Source organism: Rhinolophus hipposideros (genome assembly GCF_964194185.1).
Source record: "Rhinolophus hipposideros genome assembly, chromosome: 23".
In the NCBI taxonomy this organism is placed as follows: Eukaryota; Metazoa; Chordata; class Mammalia; order Chiroptera; family Rhinolophidae; genus Rhinolophus; species Rhinolophus hipposideros.
The window spans coordinates 18,742,706-18,768,049 of NC_138069.1; the positions used below are offsets into that span (position 1 = coordinate 18,742,706).

The following is a 25,344-nucleotide window of genomic DNA, read 5'->3' on the forward strand; positions in this document are numbered from 1 at the left end:
ATAAATTAAATTAGATGATCAGGAAGAATTCCATTCTACACATTAGCAGACCTGCATTATCTAAAATTATACTCAATTAATATTATATTTTTAAGTTTATCAATAAAACATTTGTGAAAATTTGTTTTTCCTCTTGGCATTTACATAGCTATATACCATATATTACATACATATTACATATGTACTATGCATAATATCCTTGATTTTGCCTTTTGGCCCCGAAAACCTAACATATGTATTACCTGGCCCTTTACAGAAAAAGTTTACTGCCCTCTGATTTAGAAGATAAGAAATCATACTATTCCAAGGTACTTCTTACTCTAAGGCATCTAATATATTTTCTGTTAATGAAGTCAGTTCCATGTAGGTGAGAACAGAGAGACTGATGCTAGAGGAGTAGGGGAAAAGTACACAACTTTTAAAGAGAGAGTCTTTTCTTTAAAGGGGGGAAAAAGAGTTTTTCCCTTCCATTTATTTTTTTTTTCTTTTAGGACTCACCTAGAAAAATGCCTTATGGTTACCTTAACAGTACCTCTCCTGGAGAGACTATGAAATAAATGGTGGTGGAACTAGTGATGCGTAGGGATAAAAACAAAATTGGGTCCCTATGTCAGGTCGATAAAACATATTTAAATATTTAAACAAAAAATTTTAAAATCCTTAGAAGAAAATATTGAGGCTGCTTTTATGGCTTTGGGATAAGACAGACACAAACCATAAAGGAAAAGATGTGGGTCCCTAGTAAAACCCTTGCACACATGTACACAGGAAGACACACACAGGACTGTTTATAGGCCATTGTTTGTAAAAGCCAGCAACTGGAGACAAAACTAATGTCCATCAGCAGGAAATGGATCAATATATTGCGATATGGTAATGGAAGACCACATACTAGTAAGCAGAACTTCACTAAGTATTCATATAGTTGAATCTCACAAACTTAGTGAGAAGAGCAAGTTACAGAAGAATAACATGACATGATGTCACTTGCATGAAAGGCAATAGTATTCTAAATAATACTACATTGTTTAAGGTTAGACACACACATAGCAAACATATAAAGGAACGCTGAGAATGATAAGCCTAAGTTTCAGAACACTGGTAACTTCTACAGGGAAGACAGGCTACAATTAGAATACACACAGGGTATTTAACCATACTTAATGTCTTTACATTTCAGCCTAGAGGCAGGGTACACGGGAATTTATTATATATTTTTTTTAATCTCGTTGTATAGGTATATTGCATATTGTACGTATAAATATCAAATTTATTAATAAAGAACCCAAAAAACTCCCTTTCCTTTATAGGAATTGCCTATTGAAGCCATGCTCGGCTTTCCTGTACTTCCTGTGTTGATGAAATGGACATAATTGCTTTCCTCAAAAGTAGCAAAGCTTTTATTTTGTCCAAGATATTTCAGTTATTCAACTAAGGAATAGTTACTGAATTTTTGAGAAAAGATATGTTAGACCCCAAGAAGCCAGTGTTAATATAGAGGTCCTTGGTATCAGAGAGTGAATTAGGTTATTTTTATAAGATTGAGAAGGGCACTGATGAACCAAAAAGAAGGAATCATCTAATGGTAGAATAGAAAACTCTGGCTCATGGGTGATGTACCTGCTTAATAATGTTTTTCAATGCACTTAGATTAGAAGGACAAAATATTTAAAAGTCAAAATTACATTTGGAGTTATTGGGGCAAAATCACATTTTCTTTACAAGGAATAGTTAAAACTACTTCCAATCATTTCAAGACGTCTGGAAAAGAGCATCTAGTTATTAATTCTCTCACTTAGTAAAATATTGTACCGTATGAGAAATGTGCGTTTATGTGTATGTGTGTGTGTGTGTGTGTGTATATATATATATTTGTGTGTGTGTGTATACACACATATATAAATTTTTTTTAACAAAGAAGATATCATTCTATATATACTTTCACATAGCCTGATAAAATTAGAATATATGTAGGGAATAAGTTCCCTTATCAATGTGTTCTTTTTGAATATAACCGAGATTGTATTACCACCTCAAAAGTTATATTCATATGTATTTTGTGTATAACATGTTATATATAACACATGTTCCATATTATATATAAAAGTTATATATATATTTCAGAATTGAAATGATTTAGAGAATCTAATACTTCATTTTATAGAGAAAACAAAAGCTAAAATGACGTAATCGAGGTTTCACCAAATCATTAGCAGGGCTAGTGCTAAGATATGTATTTTCACTCTCAGTTCTCAGTTCAAAAGTATGCAAGAAATTTGTCATTCTCAGTCACATGAAAAAGAAGTAAGTGTTAGGTCACCATTATAAACTTGTCATCAGACACATGAAATGTACATATCCTGATCTGGGCTGCACAATTAAAGAAAGATGTGAAGAATCTGGAAGAGATTTAAGAGAAGAGTCCAAGGGCAATCAGAAAAAGCAAATGAGTTGTGAGGAAAAGCATTAAAGCAGAGAGTATGCAGCTTGTAAGGAGGAAGCCAAAAGCAGGACTTGGTTCAAAGCAGGCACTTAATGGCTTGGGACTGTACTCAGTGGGAAAGACTCACTGAGCAAAGGTGGGAAACATTTCCCCAGCCACTGAGCCAGGAAAACCTCAGGCAACAAAGGGCCTTATTCCTCCTCGTATCCTTTGCAAAAAAAAAAAAAAAAAAGTATCCAATATATTTTCCCCATCACTTATTGAGGAACTATTTGGTTCATTTACTCTTTTGTTCAATAACTGAGAAAAGGCAACATAAAACTTTGATAAGCACAACAAATGCTACAAATACATCTCGTTTCTATTCTAGAGTCAAATAAAGTTTGAACAGACATAAACAGAAGCCTAGGTTGAGACACCAAATGGGTAGACAGAGAGGTAGGGATAGAAACCATACTCTGGGCCTTAGCTATGTTGTTCCTCTTTGAAATGCCTGATAAACGGCCTAATTTTTATAGCTCTTTTAACTGTTTCAATTCATAGGCTCTGCTCTGAATCAGATAGTATAATTCCCAATGTGGAAGAATTTATTTTTGGAGCAGTGACCAGCAGCCAGAGCATGCTCAGCCTCAGGGGCAGATGAAATGAAATCAGTTGATGTGGTAGTGAATGGATACCACCTTCCAGATGTGGCCAGGGGCCGCAGGTTCCCTTCCCTGCTCTAGTCGTAGAGGATGGTGACCTGATCCATCTCTAATAAAGAGAGAACGAGACCCAAGTTCTACTTGCAGCATGAGCAATTTAAATTAGTGGTTAAGAAAAATTTCTTAACCCTAGGTTTGAATTGGATCTCTGAGAGGTTTTACAAACATGTTAACATCAACAAGAATTGGCCTGGTTATATATGAGGAATGACAATTAAGTTCGCAAACCTGTTGCAACGATGTTGCTAACCTTTTTTTGATATCAGAGGGATTATTCATTATGAATTTGTACCAACTGGACAAACAGTTAACCAAGTTTACTATTTGGAAGTGCAGAAAAGGCTGTGTGAAAATTAGACGACCAGAACTTTCCGGCAACAATTCATGGCTCTTGCATCACGACAATGCAGCAGCTCACACGGCACTGTCTGTGAGGGAGTTTGGGCCAGTAAACAAATAATTGCATTGGAACTTCTCCCTACTCACCTGATCTGGCCCCCAATGACTTCTTTCTTTACCTGAAGATAAAGGAAATATTGAAAGGAAGGCATTTTGATGACATTCAGGACATCAAGGGTAATACGACGACAGCTCTGATGGCAATTCCAGAAAAAGAGGTCCAAAATTGCTTTGAAGGGTGGACTAGGCACTGGCGTCTGTGCATAGCTTCCCAAGGGGAGTGCTTTGAAGGTGACCATAGTGATATTCACCAATGAAGTATGTAGCACTTTTTCTAGGATGCGTTCGCGAACTTAATTGTCAGATCTCATATATTTAAAATCTACTTCAGAATTAAGTTTCTTTATAAAATTTATTTAAAGAATGAATACCTTTCCTGTTTGGTTTACTTTTAAAAGTACTTACTATTTTTACATCATGTAAATAGGTTTCATTTTGATATGCTGACAATTTTCTATCAGTGTTTATATAACATAGTATGAGGACTGGAACAAGTTCCCTAGCACATCTTAGCACAATCTCTCCCATTCCTCTGCTGACTCTCTGAAGGCCCCCGATTCCCTTCCATCACCAGTCTTGACTTTCATACTCTTAACTTAGCTCCCATTCTGCCTCCAGCTGGCTCCTGGTTCCACAGTTTCTTCATAAATGATTCCCTCTTATTTTTATGATATGAATATAAATAGAAAATCAGCGCGACTCATGTCAAATATTAAATTCTATCTTTGGTTCAAAGTAGATGATCAAAGATAACCATGTTTAAACACCATTCACCTCATTGGAAATGCAGATTAATCTCTTATTAAACCACAGAAATGATTGAATCTTTTATAGAAAAAGCCATGTTATCCTACCAGGAAGATTGTGATCTGGATCAGAGTCAGAACAGAATATGGTTGGACGAGATGGTAAAACTTGGGCCTGGGTTAAGCATGACCTTGGGACAGACACTAGCAATTAAGCTAGGGGATGTTGTTCAGTTATGCCTGCTCATATAGTAAAGTACCTCCACATTTGAACAATACAGAAATGGGGATTTTTTAAAAACAGTACATTTAAAAAGCAAGCCTACTTACTCAGACGTAGAACATTATAAATAGACGAATGCCAAAGCAAGCAAACAAATGACCTCAAAATAAACAACCCCACCCAAACAACAAAATATACATATTTTTTTAAAAAGCAGAAGGAAAGCATTTTAAACCATTTTATTAAGAAATTAAACTCTTAAATCTCAATTCAAATGTATAAACTGATTTCTACAGATGTCTGAATTAGAGATGGTGATTTCAGTCTTCTTTTTAACTGCTCCTGTGATAAAATTAAACTCTTGGGAATTTAGGAGCAAAATAGTTAATCAGGCCTCATTTGAGCAGAGCCACTGTCAGACCATACTACACATTTGATCTTATTTCTAATAATGAGTATTGATACAAGTGAAGCCCAATTGAGTTAAATGTTAGGGACGTCCTGAAATGTCTAAATTCTATGGTCATACAGACCCACTGAAGGAGAAATAAAAAACGGGCTCATCTCAGAATTTATTTTAAAAGCGATGTAAAAGCAGTGACCTAAAGATGACACTGTTGGAATGAGTCTTCTAAATGGGCATGAAGGGGGGAGGGGGGTTCACAGTATGAGGGATATAAATGATGAACGTCTAAGTATTACCTTGTTTTGTACACCTGAAACTAATAAATAAATTAATTAATTAAAAAAAAATAATAAAATAAAATATGGCACTCTAAAAAATAAAAATAAAAAAAAATAAATGGGCATGAAACAAAAGGCAGCTCACTTTGAATGAAGTCTTCCCTTCTGAGGCAGGAATAATTGGAGGTGTGGGTGCGATGTGATCCTTGCAGTATTCACATTCCACTGCTTAACAGCATAAGAATGCTGAGATCATGGCGAAACAAAGAGCAATGCCTTGTACAGACATGGGTATGATGTGTGTGTTTCAACAACGCACAGAAAACTAGACTTACACTACATAGAACTATTAGGGAATAAAATTATTGAAATTTTCAGAATTTAAATTGAGTTTGTATAATGTTAAACTTGAGCGCTTTTAAAAGCAAATGTGAAATGGATGGTTACCAGAGGGGAGGGGGTTGGGGGCAGGGTGAAAAAGGTGAGAGGATTGAGAAATAGAAACTGGTAGTTACAAAATAGTCATGGGGATGTAAGGTACAGCATAGGGAATATAGTCAATAACGCTGCAACAACTATGTACAGTGCCAGGTGGGTACTAGACTAATTGGGGGCGGGGTGGGGGAAGGTCACTGCATACATTATATAAATGTCTAACCCCTATGCTGTACACCTCCAACTAATATAAAATAATACTGGATGTCAATTGTAACTGAAAAAAATAATTTAAAAGAAAGCAAATGTGACAATACTAATGCACTATTTATAATTTTTTTTCTTAGGTACAAAGATCCCAATAGTCCAACAATAGGGGACTGCTGAAGTAAATTAGACTCTGCTCATATGATAACCAGCTACTAAAAAGAACAAAGTAAATTTCAATGTTCAATATATCATAATGATGCCCATAGTAGATTGCTAAGTTTTTCAAAAAACATCAACTTTGAAAACATTGTGATAAGTGAAAAAAGCCAGAAGCAAAAGGCCACATTTTATGTTTCTATGTATATGAAACGCCCAGAATAAGCAAAACCAGAGACAGAAAATAATTAGCGGTTGCCAGGGTATATGAGGTATATGGGGGAATTGAGAGGTGTAGGGATTTGGGGGAACGTGGGGGGTGGGTGATGGAAACATTCTGAAATTAGATAGTGATGGTTGTACAACACTATGAATACACGAAAACAACTGAACTGTACACTTTAAAACTGTTAAAATGTTATATGAATTTTAATAAAAATTTAAGAGGCACGTGCATGAGTGTGTTCATGTGTATATAAGCCACTGGGGGAAAGACAGTACTTGTATGATCTGATAAAATGCACACCAATCTGTCTGAGGGGAGTTATGCGGGGAGTGAAATTGGTGGGGGGACAGCAATTTCACTTCTTGGTGCTGTATTTTTTCCCCTCTGGGTAAAAGTACTATACTTTTTTCCTCTATTACAATCCATCCTGAAACCCTTCTCTTCTCTTGAACTCTACAGATGTTCTAACAGTTTTCTCTACCTTCGATTCCCCTTCCATGCTTTAAAAAATTTTGACATATAATTTACATATAAAATCTACCTATTTCAAGTGTACTCTTTAATGATTTTAGTAAACATACCGTTATGTAACTCCTGCTCATGTGTAGTCAATCCCCACTTCCACCCCCAGCAACTACTAATCTGTTGACTCTCTAGATTTGTTTTTTCTGGTAATTCATGTAATTGGGATCTATGATATGTGGTGTTTCATATCTGGCTTTTTTTTTTTTTTTACTTAGCATGTTTCTGAGGGTCGTCCATGTTGAGATAATAATCCATTCCTTTTTATTGCTGTGCAGAGGGATTATTTTAATCATGTTGTGTAACAGGAAAAGGAAAGACATTCTCATTTTGAAAATTAAAACATAATAGAGCTTTTAGGACCATTGATTGCCTAAAGACTCTAAAGTCCTATAATATTATGAAAGATCACAAAACTGAAAACTGTTAGCAAATGTGTCACTAAATTTCACAAACACTCATTTAAACTATATTTAGCTGGGGGGAAAAATGAAATAACCGGGGCTGCTGGATGGCTCAATTGGTTAGAGCTCTCAACAAAGTTGCCAGTTCAATTCCCACATGGGATGGTGGGCTGCGCCCCCTGCAACTAAAGGTTGAAAACGGCGACTGGACTTGGAGCTGAGCTGCGCCCTCCACAACTAGATTGAAGGACTTGGAGCTGATGGAGCTGATGGGCCCTGGAGAAACACGCTGTTTCCCAATATTCCCCAATTTAAAAAAAGAAAGAAAGAACCATATTGCTTTTTCTACTTTTAGGAGAATCAGTTAAACCATGTAGGTATAAATTTACAAACACCTTAAATGTTTCCACTGAGTACCTCATTTGTTTTCTCATTTAAAAAATTTTTTGTGCAGCAAGTGTTGAAAAGCTATTTAAAACACATTAATGAATAATCACCCTTCAAGCTATCAGCAGATTTAGTGGTAGTTTCAGAAATAAACCAAATTTATGTATGCAAGGTAAGCTAATTAGTTAAGCTCACAAAATATGTAATATCCGATTTTTAGAACTTAATGTGCTCAAGAAAGTATTCGTGCTTTTAAATGAGACGAACAGCTCTGTATTTAATTAGTCCTCATTTGAGTATGTCATCATTTTAATTTATTTGCACAAACACAGGACATTGTGCTCCATCAGCAGATAATGTTCTTCATTAACTAGAGAAGGAACTTTGTGCACAAGAGTAGAAGAAATACTCTCATCTGTGATGCAAAAAATCAGAACTGCACCCGACCAGATTTATTCTGCAGGTTTTATGGTCACCCTCCACATTCGTTAATAATAATATAACACCTATTTGACTAAGCACTCTGCCACTCCCTAGAAATCAGCATTTAACGTTTCATTTACATATTGCCCAGTTATAAAATGGGTATTTTAATTATTAATGACCAAAGTAAGTTACTGAAATTCAAGTAATACTGATATACCAAAATTCAAACAGTAACAATTTGGATGGTAACAGAAGTACAGTTAATTAAACCTCAATTATTTCTGCATTGGTGGTATACAGTAATAACAGCCCAGATTGCAGAGATAATGGGGAGGATAATGGGAAGGCTTTCTGTAGGCTGTTCAAAAGTAAACACTATTTGCTTAACAAACTCAGGGCAGGTCACTTACCTGTTCATTTAAGCACAGAAACCAGTTCTTCCTTAGGGCATCTTGTTATAGCCACTCCCTCCCTCCAATCCTAAATACATCCTAAAAAGAAAAGAGAAACTCTCCTTAACTACTTTAACTATCTTTAAAACATAACTATCTTATGTTTTTGCCTCATTCTAAATGTTTTGTTTTTGAAGTTCCTATGTTGAAACAAGCATTATCATTAGATAAAAATAATTTGCTTGAGAAATAATTTAAGCTTCATTTCCAAATAAATTGAAATTTATAAAAAATTGGTATCATTTGGTAACCAGTAGTTGGATTTGACATGACATGACAAAATGAATCAGTGATTCTTTGAGGATACATTTTTAACTTGGGGCATTATTTGGGTAGGAAGCTTGCTCTAGCTAACGTTTTAAAGGCCCAGTGCTGTTCTTTGTAAGTATTCTTCATTCTATCTGTACCATGTGACAGTTTTTGGAAAATTTTTGGTACTACTTTATGAAAAGCTAAACACTTGGTCATAAATATACTTTTTTTCTTCCACAGAAAAGTTAAGAAAATTGTCTAAGTCATTACATTAGGTCTGCTCTGTATAACAACAGGCAGATTTACAAATGTGGTCTTGATTTCCCCTAATTCTCCATGATTGGGTCAGAGTACCCTATAGGATAAGATCCTAATTTCTACAATGTCGCATCCCTTGGGGAGGGAGAAGGGCTGCACAGGGTTAAGAAAAGACAGTAGCCATGAATAGAATGAAAACCGCAGGGCCAAGGGGATCAGCCTCAAGGACTGAAACCCAAATCGGGCCAAGGCCCAAGGCTAGTTTTTATTGGTAAACCTCTAAAGAGGTAATGATTGTTAATCTCAAGATCTGTGTGTTAGTAGCCTGCTGGCTGTCTTTCCGAAAGTTCCCATTGTGTTCCAGCTTGTACTTTGCCTTCACACACAGGCACATCTTCTCCAAGGAATCCACTGCAGGGGAGGGACCAATATAATTCCATCGGGTCTCAGTTTGCTGAGACTTCCCCTGAAAGGAGCTTTTCCGATATCTCTCCATCAGGCCTCAGTTTGCTGAGGCACTCCCTTGTGAAATCCCGGGAAGAGCGCAAGGAACAAAAGGTTTGGCAGCTGTAAGGCAACACTACAGTTCTCTCTTTGCTCAAACTTCTACATTCTTCTATTTATATGGGGAAAGAAAAGTATATAATTTCAGAAAGGCTCTTTTTTTCTGTAGGTAATGAGTACTACAAACATAATTATATAATTTAACTTTAAAAACAACTACCCTTATTTAGCTTTGGAGTATATTTGAGTTGAGCAGTAACTAGTAAGTTTAAAAATACATACTTGCAAAATGTCAAATGCACAGTGCTTAAAATCTGCCAAAAATCATGTCATAAGATACATTTTTAAAAATTCTTCTTGATTGGATGGCTGGCATCTGAGGATAGTTAGCATTTTAAGATTTACAGGGGCGGCCAGTTGGCTCAGTTGGTTAGAGCGCAGTGCTCACAGCACCAACTTCACCGGTTCAATTCCCACATGGGCCAGTGAGCTGTGCCCTCCACAACTAGTGTGAAAACAACTTGACCTGGAGCTGATGGTTCCTGGAAAAACACACTGTTCCCCAGTAAAAATAAACAAATAAAAATTAAAACTTAGAAAAAGATTTACAGAATTTTCATTATCTATATAACTGTATCTGGAAAAAGAGTGCCTACTTCTACAAGCCTAGCTCTACAGCTCTTGAAAACATCCACTGGAAACATCACATTTACTCCACACACATCCTTGGTACCCACGCATGGATGCGTAAATAACACACAGTAACCGGAGCTTCAGTTACTCAGTGACCATCACTTCGTGCGCTGTTAGCTATGCTGACAGTGTCTCTAGTATTTAAAGGTACATGCATCTTTTTGGTATAAAATGGGCCCTAAAAGCAAGTCAGATGCTCTACCTGGTATTAACTGAAGAAACAGAAATTTATTCCAATGCTAAAAAAAGTTATCACATAGTAACTTTTTATCAATTTTTGGAGTATATCAATTTTTGGAGTATGCTTAAATATGGGTACATATACTGTATTTTTGATTTAAGAGAGTTTTATAAGGAAAATTTTGCATATACGTGACTCTTCGTGTAACCAAGCAAACTCTAGAACTACACAATTGCCATCAAATGCAACTCTACTGTATAGCTGTGCTGACAGAGTAACAAATATAAAATAGTTTTGGACCTAATCATTTGGAGTTAAATAAAAGACAACCAAGAACAAAACTCTCTATAACACTGATTTAAACTAAAAATTTTGTTGGGGGTGGGGGAGGCAAAAAAACAAAACAATTTGATCCATTTTGGGAACCCGGCTGAAGAGTGATGGTCTTAAGTTTAAGCAACAGTGGGGGAATTTAATTTCCAAATCTTCATCTCCCCCGTTCAGTAGGAAGAATAGTATTAACAGAAGGCACTCATTACATTTGCCTTAACAAGACTTGTATTTATAAAATTAACTGAAAACAGCAAAAAAAGATGCTATCCAAGGATCACAATGAAAATATTCTACAACAATTTGGTAAGTTTGAAAACCCAGCCAAAAACTAACTAGTAATGAGTGTATTCCTGCAGCAGATTCTTAATGAAGAAAAACATATTTATGTGGCTCCAGAGTTTAGAAATCAGGATCTTCTTGTAAGAAACATATTTTATTATTTTAACCTCCTTTTATAATTGAAAATCACTATTTTGAAAATCGCTCTAAAAAAGAATCACTATTATGTCAGCTTGGCACTTCTTTTTTAGTCTGAAAATTTCCTCTTTTAAGAAAGGCAACATTTTCTTCCCCATATGGCACCTTTCTTATAACTATAACTGAACTTTGTCCAGAATCAGAGGCAGTTTCTTCAGAAATAGCCAATGATCAACATACAAGACACAGTAGTTTCTTACAGATTCTCTGGCAAGAGAGTCTAACAATATTAACTGAATAAACTTAATACCAGAAATAATGTTTTAACTCAAAGTAAACTACTTTGCATTGAATCGCTTTTTTCTGATTCTAAACCAGATGACTTCTATTCTTAAACTTTAGGATAAATTGGGAATGCAAATCAAAATCAGACCCTAGTTAAAGAAAACAGGACGCCGAGAACAGTGATTTAGCAAAAGTAAACTCAACAACACCATTAAAATTAACTGGGAAAATTTTAATTAATAAGCATCAAATGTACTTTACATCGATAACTGCAATACTGAAACTGAGACATTTTAAGTATTTTTCTCAGAAAACGTTAGTGATTTTCTTTTTTCCTGGGAAACATGGAGATTCAACTATGAGCGTTAATGTAGCCAGTCTAGGTCATAGTAGTTTTAGTCAATGCTACTATAGGAATAGGTGTTCACATTTCATGTCTACAATAAGGTAGACCGTGAGCTTCTTGTATCGCAAAATTTTAGCAAAAATCCCAAGAGATAATTGAAAGGAATGTCAAATTTTTGAAGTGCAAACTCATAAACTCTACATTGGGATCACTTTTTTGCTTGAAGTGCATCTGACTTGAGAATACAGGCAATTTTTCTTTCCTAATTCCTTGGAAAAAAAATTTCTGCAATAAGTCTAGTATCTTCTTTACTATGACTGCGTTGTTGTTAAGAAAAATTATCAGCTCTGTGGTTAGTTTCCCACAGTTGATAAAAATCTATCAAAAACATAATTTACGAGGAAAAAAGTTGTTTTATAAAGGCTGCAGGAACAGGAAAGAAATAGCACTTCTTATTTGTATAAGCACAAACACTTAAAGCTAGTCATACTGCAGGTAAATCCAATACAGTATTCAAAAGTTCTATAAAAATGAACAAAAGATATACATTTACTTCCATTGTTCCAATAGTCAAATGTTAGATCTGCATGAGAGTTGCACTGTAGCAGTTTGCTGGTCCAATTTAAGAGTCTGAAGTCCTTTTCGTGTATTTGGCCCAATGATGTCCACATCCCAGATAAATTCAGTTCAAAAAATTGAAATTAGGGCAAAGACTCCGTATAACAAAGCACAAGGATATGCTATTAGAAGTTGCTGTCCTTCCATGGCTAATGCAGAAATGAAAATTTTGGAAGCAGAAAAACTACACCATCCAATGATTCCAACAGTGAGAAGGACTCCTACCATTCCTCTGTAACCAACAAGGGAAAAGAGGAGGACAAAAAAAGAAAGATTAGTTATGTAAGAATACTAACTACAATAAGCAATTCTAAAGAAAAGCATTTTAAATCCACATGTAGACATCTGCAGAACTAATCAAGATTTCCTCCCCAAATGTTCAAATGTACTTTACAGTGAATTCGAAGATGCTGAATTATTCCATGTGATAAAAGCTCACTTATCAATACATTTTGCGTCTTTTAGCACAGGCTTTCTCAGTCTTCGCACAACTCAAGTATGGGCTAGATGTCCTTTCGTTGTAGGGGGGTTTCTGTGCATTGCTAGGATGTTCATAGCATCCCTGGCTTCTAGCCATAAGATGCCAGTAGCACTCCTGTCTCCAACAGTTGTGACAACCAAAATTGTCTCCAGGTATTGCCAAATGTCCCCTAGGAGCAAAATCGCCCCTGGTTGGAAACCAGTGTTTTAGTAGAAAATATCTTCTGTAGAATTCAAATGTAAATATATCACAATCTCAACAAATGAAAAGAGTGAAGCAGTTTCTATACTAGAAATCTGAAGTATTTTTATCGAAAGTAGGAACACTGTAAAGCCATCATCTTGCCAAATCTCTGGTATCAAATAGTTGATATATGCTCTTCTTTCAAACCTCCGTTTCAGCTTTGTAAGGGTAACAAAGCCGGGACACTGGTCAGCCGTGTCCAGCACGTGTCACAAGGAGGAGCCTGACTGCTGAGAGCACCTTCACACTGGCCAGGAGCGGGAACTCTATCAGCAGTAATTTTCACCTTTTTTTTTAACCCTACCTAAGTTCTTTAAAAATCACACACATTTAAAGCTGCTTACCACTACATCTGAGAACACAATAGGCCGGTAACAGCCTTATGCCAAAAAAAAAAGTTTCATTTTCAGTTAAAAAACTGACAAATAGAGAGTATGTTTATTATTCATTGACTACTACATGCCCAACATCTTCAAGAAATCAGATATAGTCTAATCTGAAAAATATCAAAAAGAAAGTAAGTGTAATTTTTAACTTCACTTTTTCCATGATAAACTTAATATTTAAGTTAGCAATCACCACTGTTCAATTTGTTTAGTGACACTGGTAAATGAACACAAAAATAGTGAAATTCTTTTTCATAGGTAGAAGCTGAGATGGTATAAAAGACGTTCAAGTTTATTCTCAGTTCCACTGTTCATCACTGAGAAGCATGCAGCATAGTCCTCACTCACAAGTGAGGAACGTTTGCTGGATCAGTGATTTATCTCGTACTGATGGGAAGGTAAATCCTACTATACAGAATTGGTCAATCGACACCCAAAATAAAAATCAGTACTTACTGCAACGAAAATATCACTGCAAAGCTGGAAAGCAGGATCATGGGAAGAAGACAATATCCAAGGACACTTGCCACACAACCAAATGAAACACCTGTCATACTCATTAAGTTTAATAAACAAAACATTCCTAGACATCCAATTGCACTGATCCCATATACATAGCCAAACTGGATCTTGCCAGCCTATGGGTAAAGAAAAGATTACAGGTTAAACGACAAAAAAAAAAAAAAAAAAAAAAAAAAAAAAAAAAAAAAAAAAAAAGTTACTTTTGGCCTTATTTCACCCAAAATGGTACATGTAGAAGATATTCAATTTAAGAGCATCAAAGTCTACAGAGATATCTATTTTTTACGCAGAAGTAGAACACTGAGAAGACTGACTTTTATGTCTCTCTTAAGAAGTTTAAAGTATCACCTCCCAACACAAAGATATTTGTTTTTTCATTTTCCAGTTAGCACCTGAGCTTGGCATGGAATTCAACAAATAAAGATACGAAATCGTGGTACAATCACCTAAAGTAGTAGATTTCTAAAAAGAAATCTGGCTGATTTTAAGCAAATAAACTAGAGACAAGATGGAAAGTCATTCAGAATGTTTGGACAATAGCTAGTATCACTTGAAAGCAACTAATTCCACCAAAACTGCCTCAGAGCAAGTTAGTCTCATGAACAGATGTAGCTATAATATTTAGGTATGATATTTTAAACAGCAGAAATCATTGTGTCATTTCGCTTTACATGTTAGAGTTGCTAGGAGAAAGCAAGCCAGGATAAGCAGGCGGCCAGGGTTTTGTGGGAAGGAGAGAAAAGAAAATTGAGTAACAACCAGGCAAGAGGAATATAATGGAAGATATTTTTTTCTTTTTTTTTTCCAAATTGTGTGTTGATTTATAAAGTTCTTTGACCAAAAATAAACACATACACACACACACTCACTCAGGACAGTTAAGGTTAGCTAAATTGGAGTTATAGTACCATTAGTAAAGTTATGTGAACAAACATCGTATCACTGTATTCAGGTCACACTTTCATTAAAAATCACTCTGCAGAGAAGCCTTCAAAATGTTCCTGGTTTGCCAGATTTTTGACATAAAGCTCAGTCACGAGAATGCCTCCACAAATTCCGTTAAATGGAAAATTCCTTGGGATTTTGTTAAGATTCAATGTTTATCTGTAAATATTTGATTGAGAATACAGAAGTTTGAAAGGCTCATAACTTCTGTATGATAATTGATAAGTCACTCATGTAATAATAAAATCTCATGCCTGCACAGTGCTTTAAACTTCTCAAAGTGTTCTCACATATCCTGTCTTGCTTAATGTCCAAAACAATCTTGTTAGGGGACAAGCAAAGAATTGTCTATCAGAAGGAGTGGAGATTAAAAGACTTCTTCAAAGAGAGAGTAGAAGCATGGAGCTCATGCCCAGCTTTTCTAACTAAAAACCCCATGTTCTATCCATGTACAGATATAAGATAAAATTTAAAAAAATATTAACAATTGTCTTTACAACTTTTCATTTTCAATATGCTTTAACATTCTTAGGGAGGTGGGATAGGGACTAAAACCTCTTGTCTTTTAATATTTCAATTATTAAAAGTCAAAATAATGTACAGAAAAGTAACCACCAGTACCATTACAAGAAAACACTATCCACAGTCTGGATATTTAAACTAAAAAAAAAAAAAAAAAAAGCAATAGACTAAAAAATTTTGTCAATCTCTTAAAAGAAGGAATTTTGATGAAGAAACAAAGCCACACGTTATTTATTATGTATTTTTTGTTTCCCCCTAACAATTGGACCACTTCTTGGAACAAGAAGTGATTTCTTAACATACTGTATTATTATCAATGGAGAAGTGATGAATAGCTATAAATTCAAGCAACTCAATACTATTCAAAACACATCAAAGACTTGATGTATAAGCAATCTCATAAATGGCTCTTGGTGGAACATTTAAAGATTGTTCTGTAATTTCACACTGAGAGTTGAAACTAAAATCTTACCAGTAACAAAGTGGCTCCAAAGGCAAGGCAAAAAACCATGGGTCCGGCCAAATCAGTCTCATTCATGATGCTGCCATCTGCTACTTTTAATGGATGTAACACTGTTAGTGTTTTTTGCCAGATGTGGTCAAAATTGATACCTAATTCTGAAGGAAAAGAAAATAAGGAAGTCAATTAGGACTTGGAATATACCTTTAGTTTACCAGAATCTATGCTAGAACAGGAGACAAAATGAAACACTCAGCATCAAAAGATGATCCAGAAATACCAGCTATTATTTGGATTAGTCCTCAACACCAGTCTTCTTTGACTGTGGTGTTTATTCCACAGATATCCGATTTCCGGTCTGGTGTTAGAAAATGGTATGAATATGATGGCACAGACACTGTCAGCTAGTACTGCATAGAAAAGACTATAAGAGCAGGGCTAATAGTAAGGGATCCTTTACTTGGGGCTTCAGGAACACCTGGAGGCCCCACAAAATTTTATACAAAAGTATGTCTCTATGCATACGTGTGCATTTTTCTAAGGAGCGTATACATAGCTTTCATTAGACTCTCAAAGGATATCGCACTAAAAAAAAAATGTTCTAAACTACTGCTCTAGGGTTTTGGAATACAATTTGAAAACCACCATCCTTTACAGGGATGTTACTAGTTTTGTCAGCTTATTTCCATGGTGACTAATCAATACCATGTTATTCCCTTTCATTTCTTCCACTGATAGGTTTTAATTGATAATATGAAGTAAAAGTCAATGCTAATATATTGATATATCTTATTATCACTTTTAAAGATCTATTAAAAATCTGTTCTCCTCTGGCTCAATGTGGTTTATACACAATCTGTTCAAAATGGGTTACTTAGAAAACATTTCTACCTTATTCTTTTAAAGGAAAGTACAACTTCTCCAAACTAAGGTTTATTTTCACTGACCAGCTGGATACTATAAAGTACGATCAGATGTTGCAACCAACCCTACCTTCTAATAAAGGTGGCTCATCCTCAAAGTTGGTTCCATAAAAGGGCTGGGGAGTGGCTGGAGTGTACGTCTGAGCAGGCTGGAAAATCTGCCCGGTGTACGGCTGTTGTGGGTGCATCATGTCCGGAGGGACAAACTGCCCTTGCTGTGAGTAGTCATAGCCAGGATACGGTCTGCAAATCAAAGTAAGTGACATTTCTCAGAATTACGTCAACCCCCAACAGCTGATATCCCTGACAGCCAGAAAATCTTAGTCATGCAATTCCTAGGATATGTACTTTGCCAGTTTTTGTAAATGATGGCTGAAATGATTACTAGAACCAAGCTGATTATCTATTACAATAAGTAGTCTGTGTTTTATAGAGAATCTTCCTGATGATGCCACCACTCACTCATGCACCACTTGAGCATTTTATAAATTATTCAACCTTTAAACATTAGGCCAACAAATGAAAATTAAAAATCTTGTCTATTTTCCCCCTTAGTGAGTATATATAATATAAAGATAGCTGTGAAGTAAAATTTATCTCTAAGAACTATGAATGAAAACTTAGGATGAGAGACTTTGTACGTTGTCATTTTCCATTGTAATTTGGATCTCTATTGAATGAAAAAAATCATTCTTCTTTACTCTTTGTAGTACGTTGTTTTTTTATAAGTGGGTAAATGTCTTTAAGAACAACCATCAATTTCAAACCAGCGTGGAAAAATCAAGCTTCTTTTTTTGTGAAAGCTTCTGGATATAACAAAACCTTATTAGTATGCCTTGAATTTGAATATTTTTTTTATAGGACTTTATTGGGGAACAGTATGCACTTCCAGGATTTTTTCCAAGTCAAGTTGTTGTCCTTTCAATAGTAGTTGTGGAGGGCACAGCTCAGCTCCAGGGCCACTTGCTGTTGTTAGTTGCAGGGGGGGCAGCCCACCATCCCTTCGGGAGTCGAACCCTAACCAGCAACCTTGTGGTTGAGAGGACGGGCTCCAACCAACTGAGCCATCCTGGAGCTCAGCCGCAGCTGCCATGTTCAACCTTAGTTGCAGGAAGCAGAGCCCACCATCCCTTGCGGGACTTGAAGAGTTGAACCGGCAACCTTGTGGTTGAGAGCCCACTGGCCCATGTGCGAATCGAACTGGCAGCCTTTGGCGTTAGGAGCACAGAGCTCCAACCACCTGAGCCACTGGGCCAGCCCGGAATAGTGTTTTTAATATTTCAAAGTAGTTGTACACCTATTGTTTCATTTGGTATGTGCTAAAATCCTGCATTTTAGAGGGAGAGACCTTACCATGGCTACGTTAGTGATGAAAACAGGGAACAGAAGGATATTGAAGTAGTATCTTTAAACAATTGTTTCACCATGTTCTGAAAAAATATGACATCTATCAATGGGACCAATCTAATTACATAGTAAGAAATACAGAAGTAATTACTTTAAAAGTAAGATATTTTTAAAATGAGAGCTGAGAAGACTTAGAGAGCTTTTAGTCTAATTACCTTTTAAAATTTTATAGTTCCCTTTTAGATAAATATAAAAATTTAATGACCTCCATTAATGCTATTTGAGATTTTAAAATAAATCTAAATTTTTAATTGAACATCATGATTAGAAGCAAATCAAAACAATGATAAATTTTCAATCTCACATACATAACCTTCTGGAAATTCCAATGGGGTTCTCAAGACTCACCACACTAGTCCAATCCATACTGAAAAAAAAACCCACTATTTATTTTGCTGGCTATATAATAATATAGAATTCACTGAAGCATTATTTTAATAGCAAAAAACAGATAACAAAGGAAACAACTATAGTAAATAAGTTGTGATGTGGGCATAGATTACTATGTACCTGTTAAAGGAAATGAGACAGTTGTATGTGTGCTGATAAGGAATGATAATCAAGAAATATTCAGTGGAAAGAAAAAACCCAATGTTCAGAATAGTATATATCATATACACCCATTGTGACTGTGCTTTTTAGGATATTACATATGTATATATATATATATATATATATTACATATATATATATACCTATATATATCATTATATAGGTAAAGGGACCTGGGAACAGGAAACAGAAGACTTAATTTTCACGTTATAAACTTTTGTACCTTTAAAAATGATGTACATTTAATATTTATTAAAATTAATTCTAAAATGTTATATGTAATATATAGGTATCTATCAACTACTGATAATATACAAAACCATAACTAATGAACTTTTTGAAGATTACTGTTAAAGCACTGCTGTAAGTGTTTAATGTGAGTTATTTCATATTATCTTCATTACAACTCAAAGAAGTTGATTTTATCATCCTTCCCATTATAAAGATGTGGAAACTGATATTTGGATTAAAACGATTTGCCCATGTGGTAGATTAAAAACTAGACTTTTTGACTCCAACTCTTAACAACTGTAATAAAAATCACTCCCAAATCCTACTTTACAGAAACACTGTAATATTTTTTCTGTAAATGCATTTCCCCATTCATTTTGCTATGCAAATATGTTGATTTCTATTTATTTATACACATACACACATACCCCACAGGGGTAGCTGACTGAACTAAGACAAAAACTCACATTTTCTGATTTAATACAATACGTTATTGTGGTGATCTCTGTTTGGATATATCCTAAATCCCCATCTGAGTTTATGAAACAGCTAGAAAAGCGCCATATGAAGGTTTCTACAATCTGCATAAACAGATTGTATTTTATTTTTCCTCACGGGGGGTGGGGGGACGAGAGAGAAAATATAAATGTGAATGTATATGCAATAGAAAAACCAAAAAGAATGGTACAGATCAGTGATTTTCAAACTCTAAGGATCCCTTTATACTCTTAAACTTTATTACTGAGAATCTCGTATGTTTTTTATGGTGGTTATATTCATCAATATTTATATTAGAAATTAAAACTGAGAAACGTTAAAATATTTATTAACTCATTTAAAGTAATGATAAACCTATTACATGCTATCATAAACATTTTTATTAAAAATTAATTTTAAAAAGTTACTGAGATAAATGGCATGCTTATATTTTTAACAATCTCATTTATGTCTCGTTTAACAGAAGATAGCTAAAAATTCTTCTATCTTGCTTCTGCATTCAATCTGTTTTGATATATTTGTTTTAGTTGAAGTATCTGAAGAAAATTTAGTGTTGCAGACTTGCAACTGGAAAACTGAGTATTTTTAAGAACCTTTTCAGATTATGAATATTCCTTTTGATACTATATTAAAATTCAAAGCAAAGTGGTAGTTGTTTTAAGTTGCAACATGGAAACTGGAGCAATACGAATGAAATTTTTATACTGTTGCATTAGAATACATCCGTTTTGCACTTTGAACGGATCTTTTCTTTACTCATGTACAACTTGTAAAATCATACATTGGTCATTTAGAAAATGTTAGTATGAGTTATGCAGATTTTCCAAATATTGACACATTTAATATAAATACATAAATTTAAAAATCACATTTGTTACTATCAGTACTGATCTCATCAGAAAAAAAATGGTGAATTACTGGGAAACGGATAAGTTGAAAGTTATGGATGCAAGTTTTCCAAAATCCTCATTTTTGCTGAAAACTCTAATTTTATCATTGGCCACACATACCATTAATTGTTTTCCTTGATTTAACAGGCTCACTTCATTCATTTTTGAGAAAATATCTGCCAAATACTCAAGACTGAATAACCATAATTTGTAGGTCAGTTGTTCTTCCCAATAAAAATAGTTTCCATCAGAAAGCGGCTGATTGAGTTTGAGACAAATCGCGGCTGATTGAGTTTGAGACAAATCGCACAGGGGCTTTTCCTAGAGATAATCATTGTACTTCAGTATGACGTTGAAGTGCTTTATGACTGTTTCCGTCTTTCTCACAGAAAATATTTTTAAAATGTGTGTATTCAAGAGTCAGAATATAATAAAATGATAATTCTTACTGCTTCCTCAAGGGCACCCTTAAATGAAATTGATTCCCCCAACCCACCAACAAGTGCGTGGCAATGAAGAATACAATGATTACTAGAACAATTTGATGCCATTGTCTTAATTCATGTTCAGGTACCAGCAGTTTTACCAATCACTGCTTTTCCAATTATCAGTGTGTCTTAGTCTTGTAATAAAAATAGTTTTGACTTTCAAGACTCTCTGAAAGGTCTCAAGGACTCTTTGGGGTCTGCAGTCCACACTTTGGAATCCCTGAGACAGACTCATAAATCTCACATCAGGAAGAGAAATGCAGCAAGCGAATCACAGTTTCAAAGGTGGCACTATTTTTCCTTCTTCAAGATTCAAGGTGAGAAAGAATACCATAGAATTTTTCTATTTTCCTTTTCTGGCATGACTTGGTCAGGAAAATTCCTGAGTCACCCCTGCTAGTTTTAAATTAAAACACAGCATAGTAGACGCGATCTTTATAGGCTAAATCAACCTTTTAACAGCAGAAAGAACAGCAGATAATCGTAGTAAACCTGCTGTAGCATTCAGTACCAACAACAAACACAAAGCCTCCTAACATATTGGGTTGGCTACTTCAGCTCATGAAAATCCTTAGATAGTCCATAAAGGTATCATCTGTTAAGTCAAAGATGAAAAAAACATTCCAGCTTTCAACACTTTAAAAAAATTATGTAATTGGTATTAGTATGCATTTTATAGGCATATCTAGAATACAGTGTGGGTCCTGTCCAAATATGACATTCATAAAACTCAACAGATTAAGATCAAACAGCTCTTAATTTTTTCTTTGTATTTTTGTTTTCTGTGTATTTTTGTATTGTTGTTTTTGTATGAATATATGAATGATACTTATAAAGTACCCATAGAGGAAACTATGTAAAATGTTAAAGCTGACTTCATAGGGGAAATGCAAAACTATAGACTAATAATAAGTCAAACTTGACGACAATCCAAGTCACATGCTAGTCGAACCTAGATTTTCATCAACAGCTGATCTTTGTTACCAAATTAGCAATACAAACAAAATATTATTTGATAAACGGAGATGTACATTTAAAATGCCATTAATTAGGTTGCAGATCTAATTGAAGGCACATATAGAATTAGAAGAGGCCAATTTTTTTTTTTTTAATAAAACTCAGACGGGGCGGCCTGGTGGCTCAGGCGGTTGGAGTTCCATGCTCTTAACTCTGAAGGCTGCCGGTTGGATTCCCACATGCTCTGGTGGGCTCTCAACCAGTGGGAGGAGCTGCCAGTTCAACTCCTCCAGTCCCACAAGGGATGGTGGGCTCTGCCCTCTGCAACTAAGATTGAACACTGCACGTTGAGCTGAGCTGCCACTGAGCTCCCAGAGGGCTCAGTTGGTTGGAGCGCGTCCTCTCAACCACAAGGTTGCTGGTTGGACTCCCGCAAGGGATGGTGGGCTGCGCCCCCTGCAACTAGCAACGGCAACTGGACCTGGAGCTGAGCTGCGCCCTCCACAACTAAGACTGAAAGGACAACAACTTGACTTGGAAAAAAGTCCTGGAAGAAGTACACACTGTTCCCCAATAAAATGCTGTTCCCCTTTCCCAATAAAATCCCCCACCCCCAAAAAATAAAAAAAATAAAAAATAAATATAAAAATAAATAAATAAAAAAGGAGCCAGAGTGAACTACAAAGTAAAAAAAAAAAAAATTAAAAAACCCTCAGAAACCCAGCTATTACTGCTACTACATTAGGCGTTTTGCTTTCCTAAGCATCATCTATAAACCAATATTCGTTAAATGGCAGTAATGCTTACATTAGCACCTGGAACAAAACATCTTTACTAGCACTGAAGCAATGCTTACTGGTACACAATTTGGTTGGAATAGAATTGTGAGAATAGTTAGCCAGAGAATATCTAAACTGCTCTGGAAAACTGAAATGAGGTAAGTGGAATGACAAGTTACACCTTTAAGTGATGCCAACATGGACAGAATAGGAAAGAAAGGCAGAGACAGATAAACCTAGGAGGTTACAGTCTAAATGGAATAGTTCTGCTTTTCCAAACATCAACATAATTTAGTTAAAAACAGGCCTGCACCCAGAGCAGATTTTCCAAAGCCCTATGGCTGCACTGTGTCCAATCTTATATTCATTTGCCCTTTCATACACAGGACAATCACAAAAAATATATATTTAGGTAAATAAATGAATGAAAATTTCTCAACATGATTTTTCTAATTCTGCCCAATTGACTGACCAAAAGAGACAAATCCTCAATGATATGTAGTTGAGAATTTCACGGAAAGGAAGAACGTGACTTACAGAATTTTTTACATGCTCACTCCTATAGTTCACTGTGTTAAGTTTTAGGGAGGGGGAAAAAGCGTTAGAATATATTAAAGTAAGCAGATTCAAGGGATAGGTTGTAAATAGCATAACCTATCCAAGACAGACCAGACTATGGGTCTGAATTTGATTTCTGCTTTGTTTTTTAAATTCTTGGGCACTTTCATTCAGATTTATTAATTCAAAGATGTTCCAGTACTACACGTTTCTCTCAGACTGACTGGGTGCACTCATTCCTTGCCCTCATCCTGGGACAGTCTTCATGAGGTTTTTAATTTGCGGCCCGTAGACGAACATCAGATGATACATCAACTGTCTGAAGTTATATGCACATTTATGTGGGATGTCTGAGTGCATGCACGTTTCTCAGAAATAGGCCCATAGTTTTCATTAGATTTTTTAAATTAAATTTGTTGGGCTGACGCTGGTTAGTAAAATTATATAGGTTTCAAGTGTACATTTCCATAATGCACTGTCTATATATTGCATTGTGTGTTCACCACCCAGAGTTCATTAAATTCTCAAAAGGGTAGCGGACCATCTAAAAAAGGTTAAGCAACCGAGATATAGGAAACTGCTTCACTGTAGAGGAAACTGATAAGATTATCTTTAAGGGCCTAAGAAACGTAGGTACGGTACGATGTCCTAGAGGAGATTGGTAGAAAACCTTCAGTTACTGTATTTTTGCCGCAAATACCAGGGATTAGTTAAAAAATCATTTTTTTTTTAAACAGTTCAAGACTGAAAGGTGTTGAGTGCCCCTTTTTCTGCAACTGGCAACTTGTGTGCACGGACCATACGCTTTGGCTTTAACAATAAAAATGACCATCAACTGCTCTATGAAAATCACCCGATGGTTCATAACAGGCAGCTTGCACTGTTACCTAGTGTCACTGAGCACTTTCAATTAATGTTGACAAAGTCTCAAAGCTGGACTATTGTGACTACTAAAAAAAAAAACACCATTAAAGGATTGTAATTTTGAGCTGGTCCCGCGGACTAAACCGCCTGTCTTCTGGGTACCTGAACTCCTACCTGTACCTGAGACGAGGCAGAAACACTTTCACTAGAGAAAGTTCTTCAGCAACCCACTGTGCCCCCCACAGCACCGCGGCGGGTACTGCGGAAGCTATCACACTCTAAACAGGGCGGGCCCTGCAAACCTCCAGCCGGGTCCCAGACCTCTCCAGGGGAAGGAAGGGGACGGGAAAATCACATTCCCGGAAAGGGTCACGTTCACACAGCCAGCGTTGGGCAGCACCGAGCATTCTGGATACCACGACTTCCCGGCCATCGCGACTGAATACAGTGCCAAAGGTGAAAAGTTACTTGCTGTAGGGTCCTCCGCTTCCTCCATAATCGTACGACTGCTGGGACTGGTCGTCGATGCTGTAACTTGTCTGGTAGAAGTCCGTGTTCAGGTTGTCAAAGCCTGACATTGCAAACGGTCTGCAACAGAAGAGAAGGGGCAAGTAGCGCTCACGCCCGGGTCCCGGTCGACGCGTGCCCGAGCCTCGGCGTAAGCCCACCCCCCAGGAGGCAGCCCGTATTCCTCCGGAGATTCTGGGAAGCGGCGCGCGGAGGGTGGGCCGGGGCCGAGGGCGCCAAGGCAATGCCTACTCTCTAAGGCAAGGCCTGGGGAGACACCTCCGCTTCGAGGTACTGATGTGCCCCGGGCTAGGAGCAGGGGCGCGGGAGGAGGGGTTCCAGGGGGCCGCAAGTGGCAACCACAAAGGCGGTTCCGCACCTCGGGGCGGGACTGGACAACTGACAACTCCGCTGCCACCTGGCAAAATGCGGCCTGGGCCTGCCAGGTAAGTGCAGGCTCCCCTGAGGCCGCGCCTGCGGTGCAGGGGCCGCGTCCCGGCAAGGGCTCGGAAGGGAACGAGCGTCCGAGGAAAGGACCGGGCGCGGAGCCGACAGGTGGCAATAAGCCGCGCTGCACAGGTACCGGGCAAAGCCGGACAGTGCGCCACGGGCCGGGGTCACTCACCAAAAGCAAAGGCGGTGGCAGTAGCTCCGGCAGCCCCAACTAAGCCCCACCCTCGGCTTAAGACTCTGAACTGGCCGGGTTGCTACGTGTTACAGGCCAAAGAACTGCTTCCGGGGCACACTCGCTCGCGCAGGCGTGTTGG

At 36.7% G+C, this 25,344-nt stretch overlaps 1 protein-coding gene across 3 annotated transcripts; it reads right to left on the reverse strand.

Annotated features, from left to right (window-relative positions):
• Window positions 1–10,394: 10,394 nt before the first annotated feature.
• On the reverse strand, window positions 10,395–25,328 carry YIPF5 (Yip1 domain family member 5). Of its 3 annotated transcripts, none has more exons than XM_081035481.1 (6): window positions 25,203–25,328; window positions 24,539–24,658; window positions 16,917–17,089; window positions 15,936–16,081; window positions 13,931–14,112; window positions 10,395–12,596 (listed from the first exon to the last, which is right to left on the reverse strand). In XM_081035481.1, exons 2-6 carry the CDS (start codon window positions 24,646–24,648, stop codon window positions 12,434–12,436), a joined length of 774 nt encoding a protein of 257 aa, XP_080891607.1. In that variant the 5' UTR covers window positions 24,649–24,658; window positions 25,203–25,328; the 3' UTR covers window positions 10,395–12,433. The 3 variants fall into 3 exon arrangements, with proteins under 3 accessions (XP_080891607.1, XP_080891608.1, XP_080891606.1); XM_081035482.1 differs by having other exon boundaries at window positions 10,726–12,596; window positions 24,543–24,658; window positions 25,203–25,305; XM_081035480.1 differs by having other exon boundaries at window positions 10,726–12,596; window positions 24,373–24,658; window positions 25,203–25,275.
• Window positions 25,329–25,344: the final 16 nt, after the last annotated feature.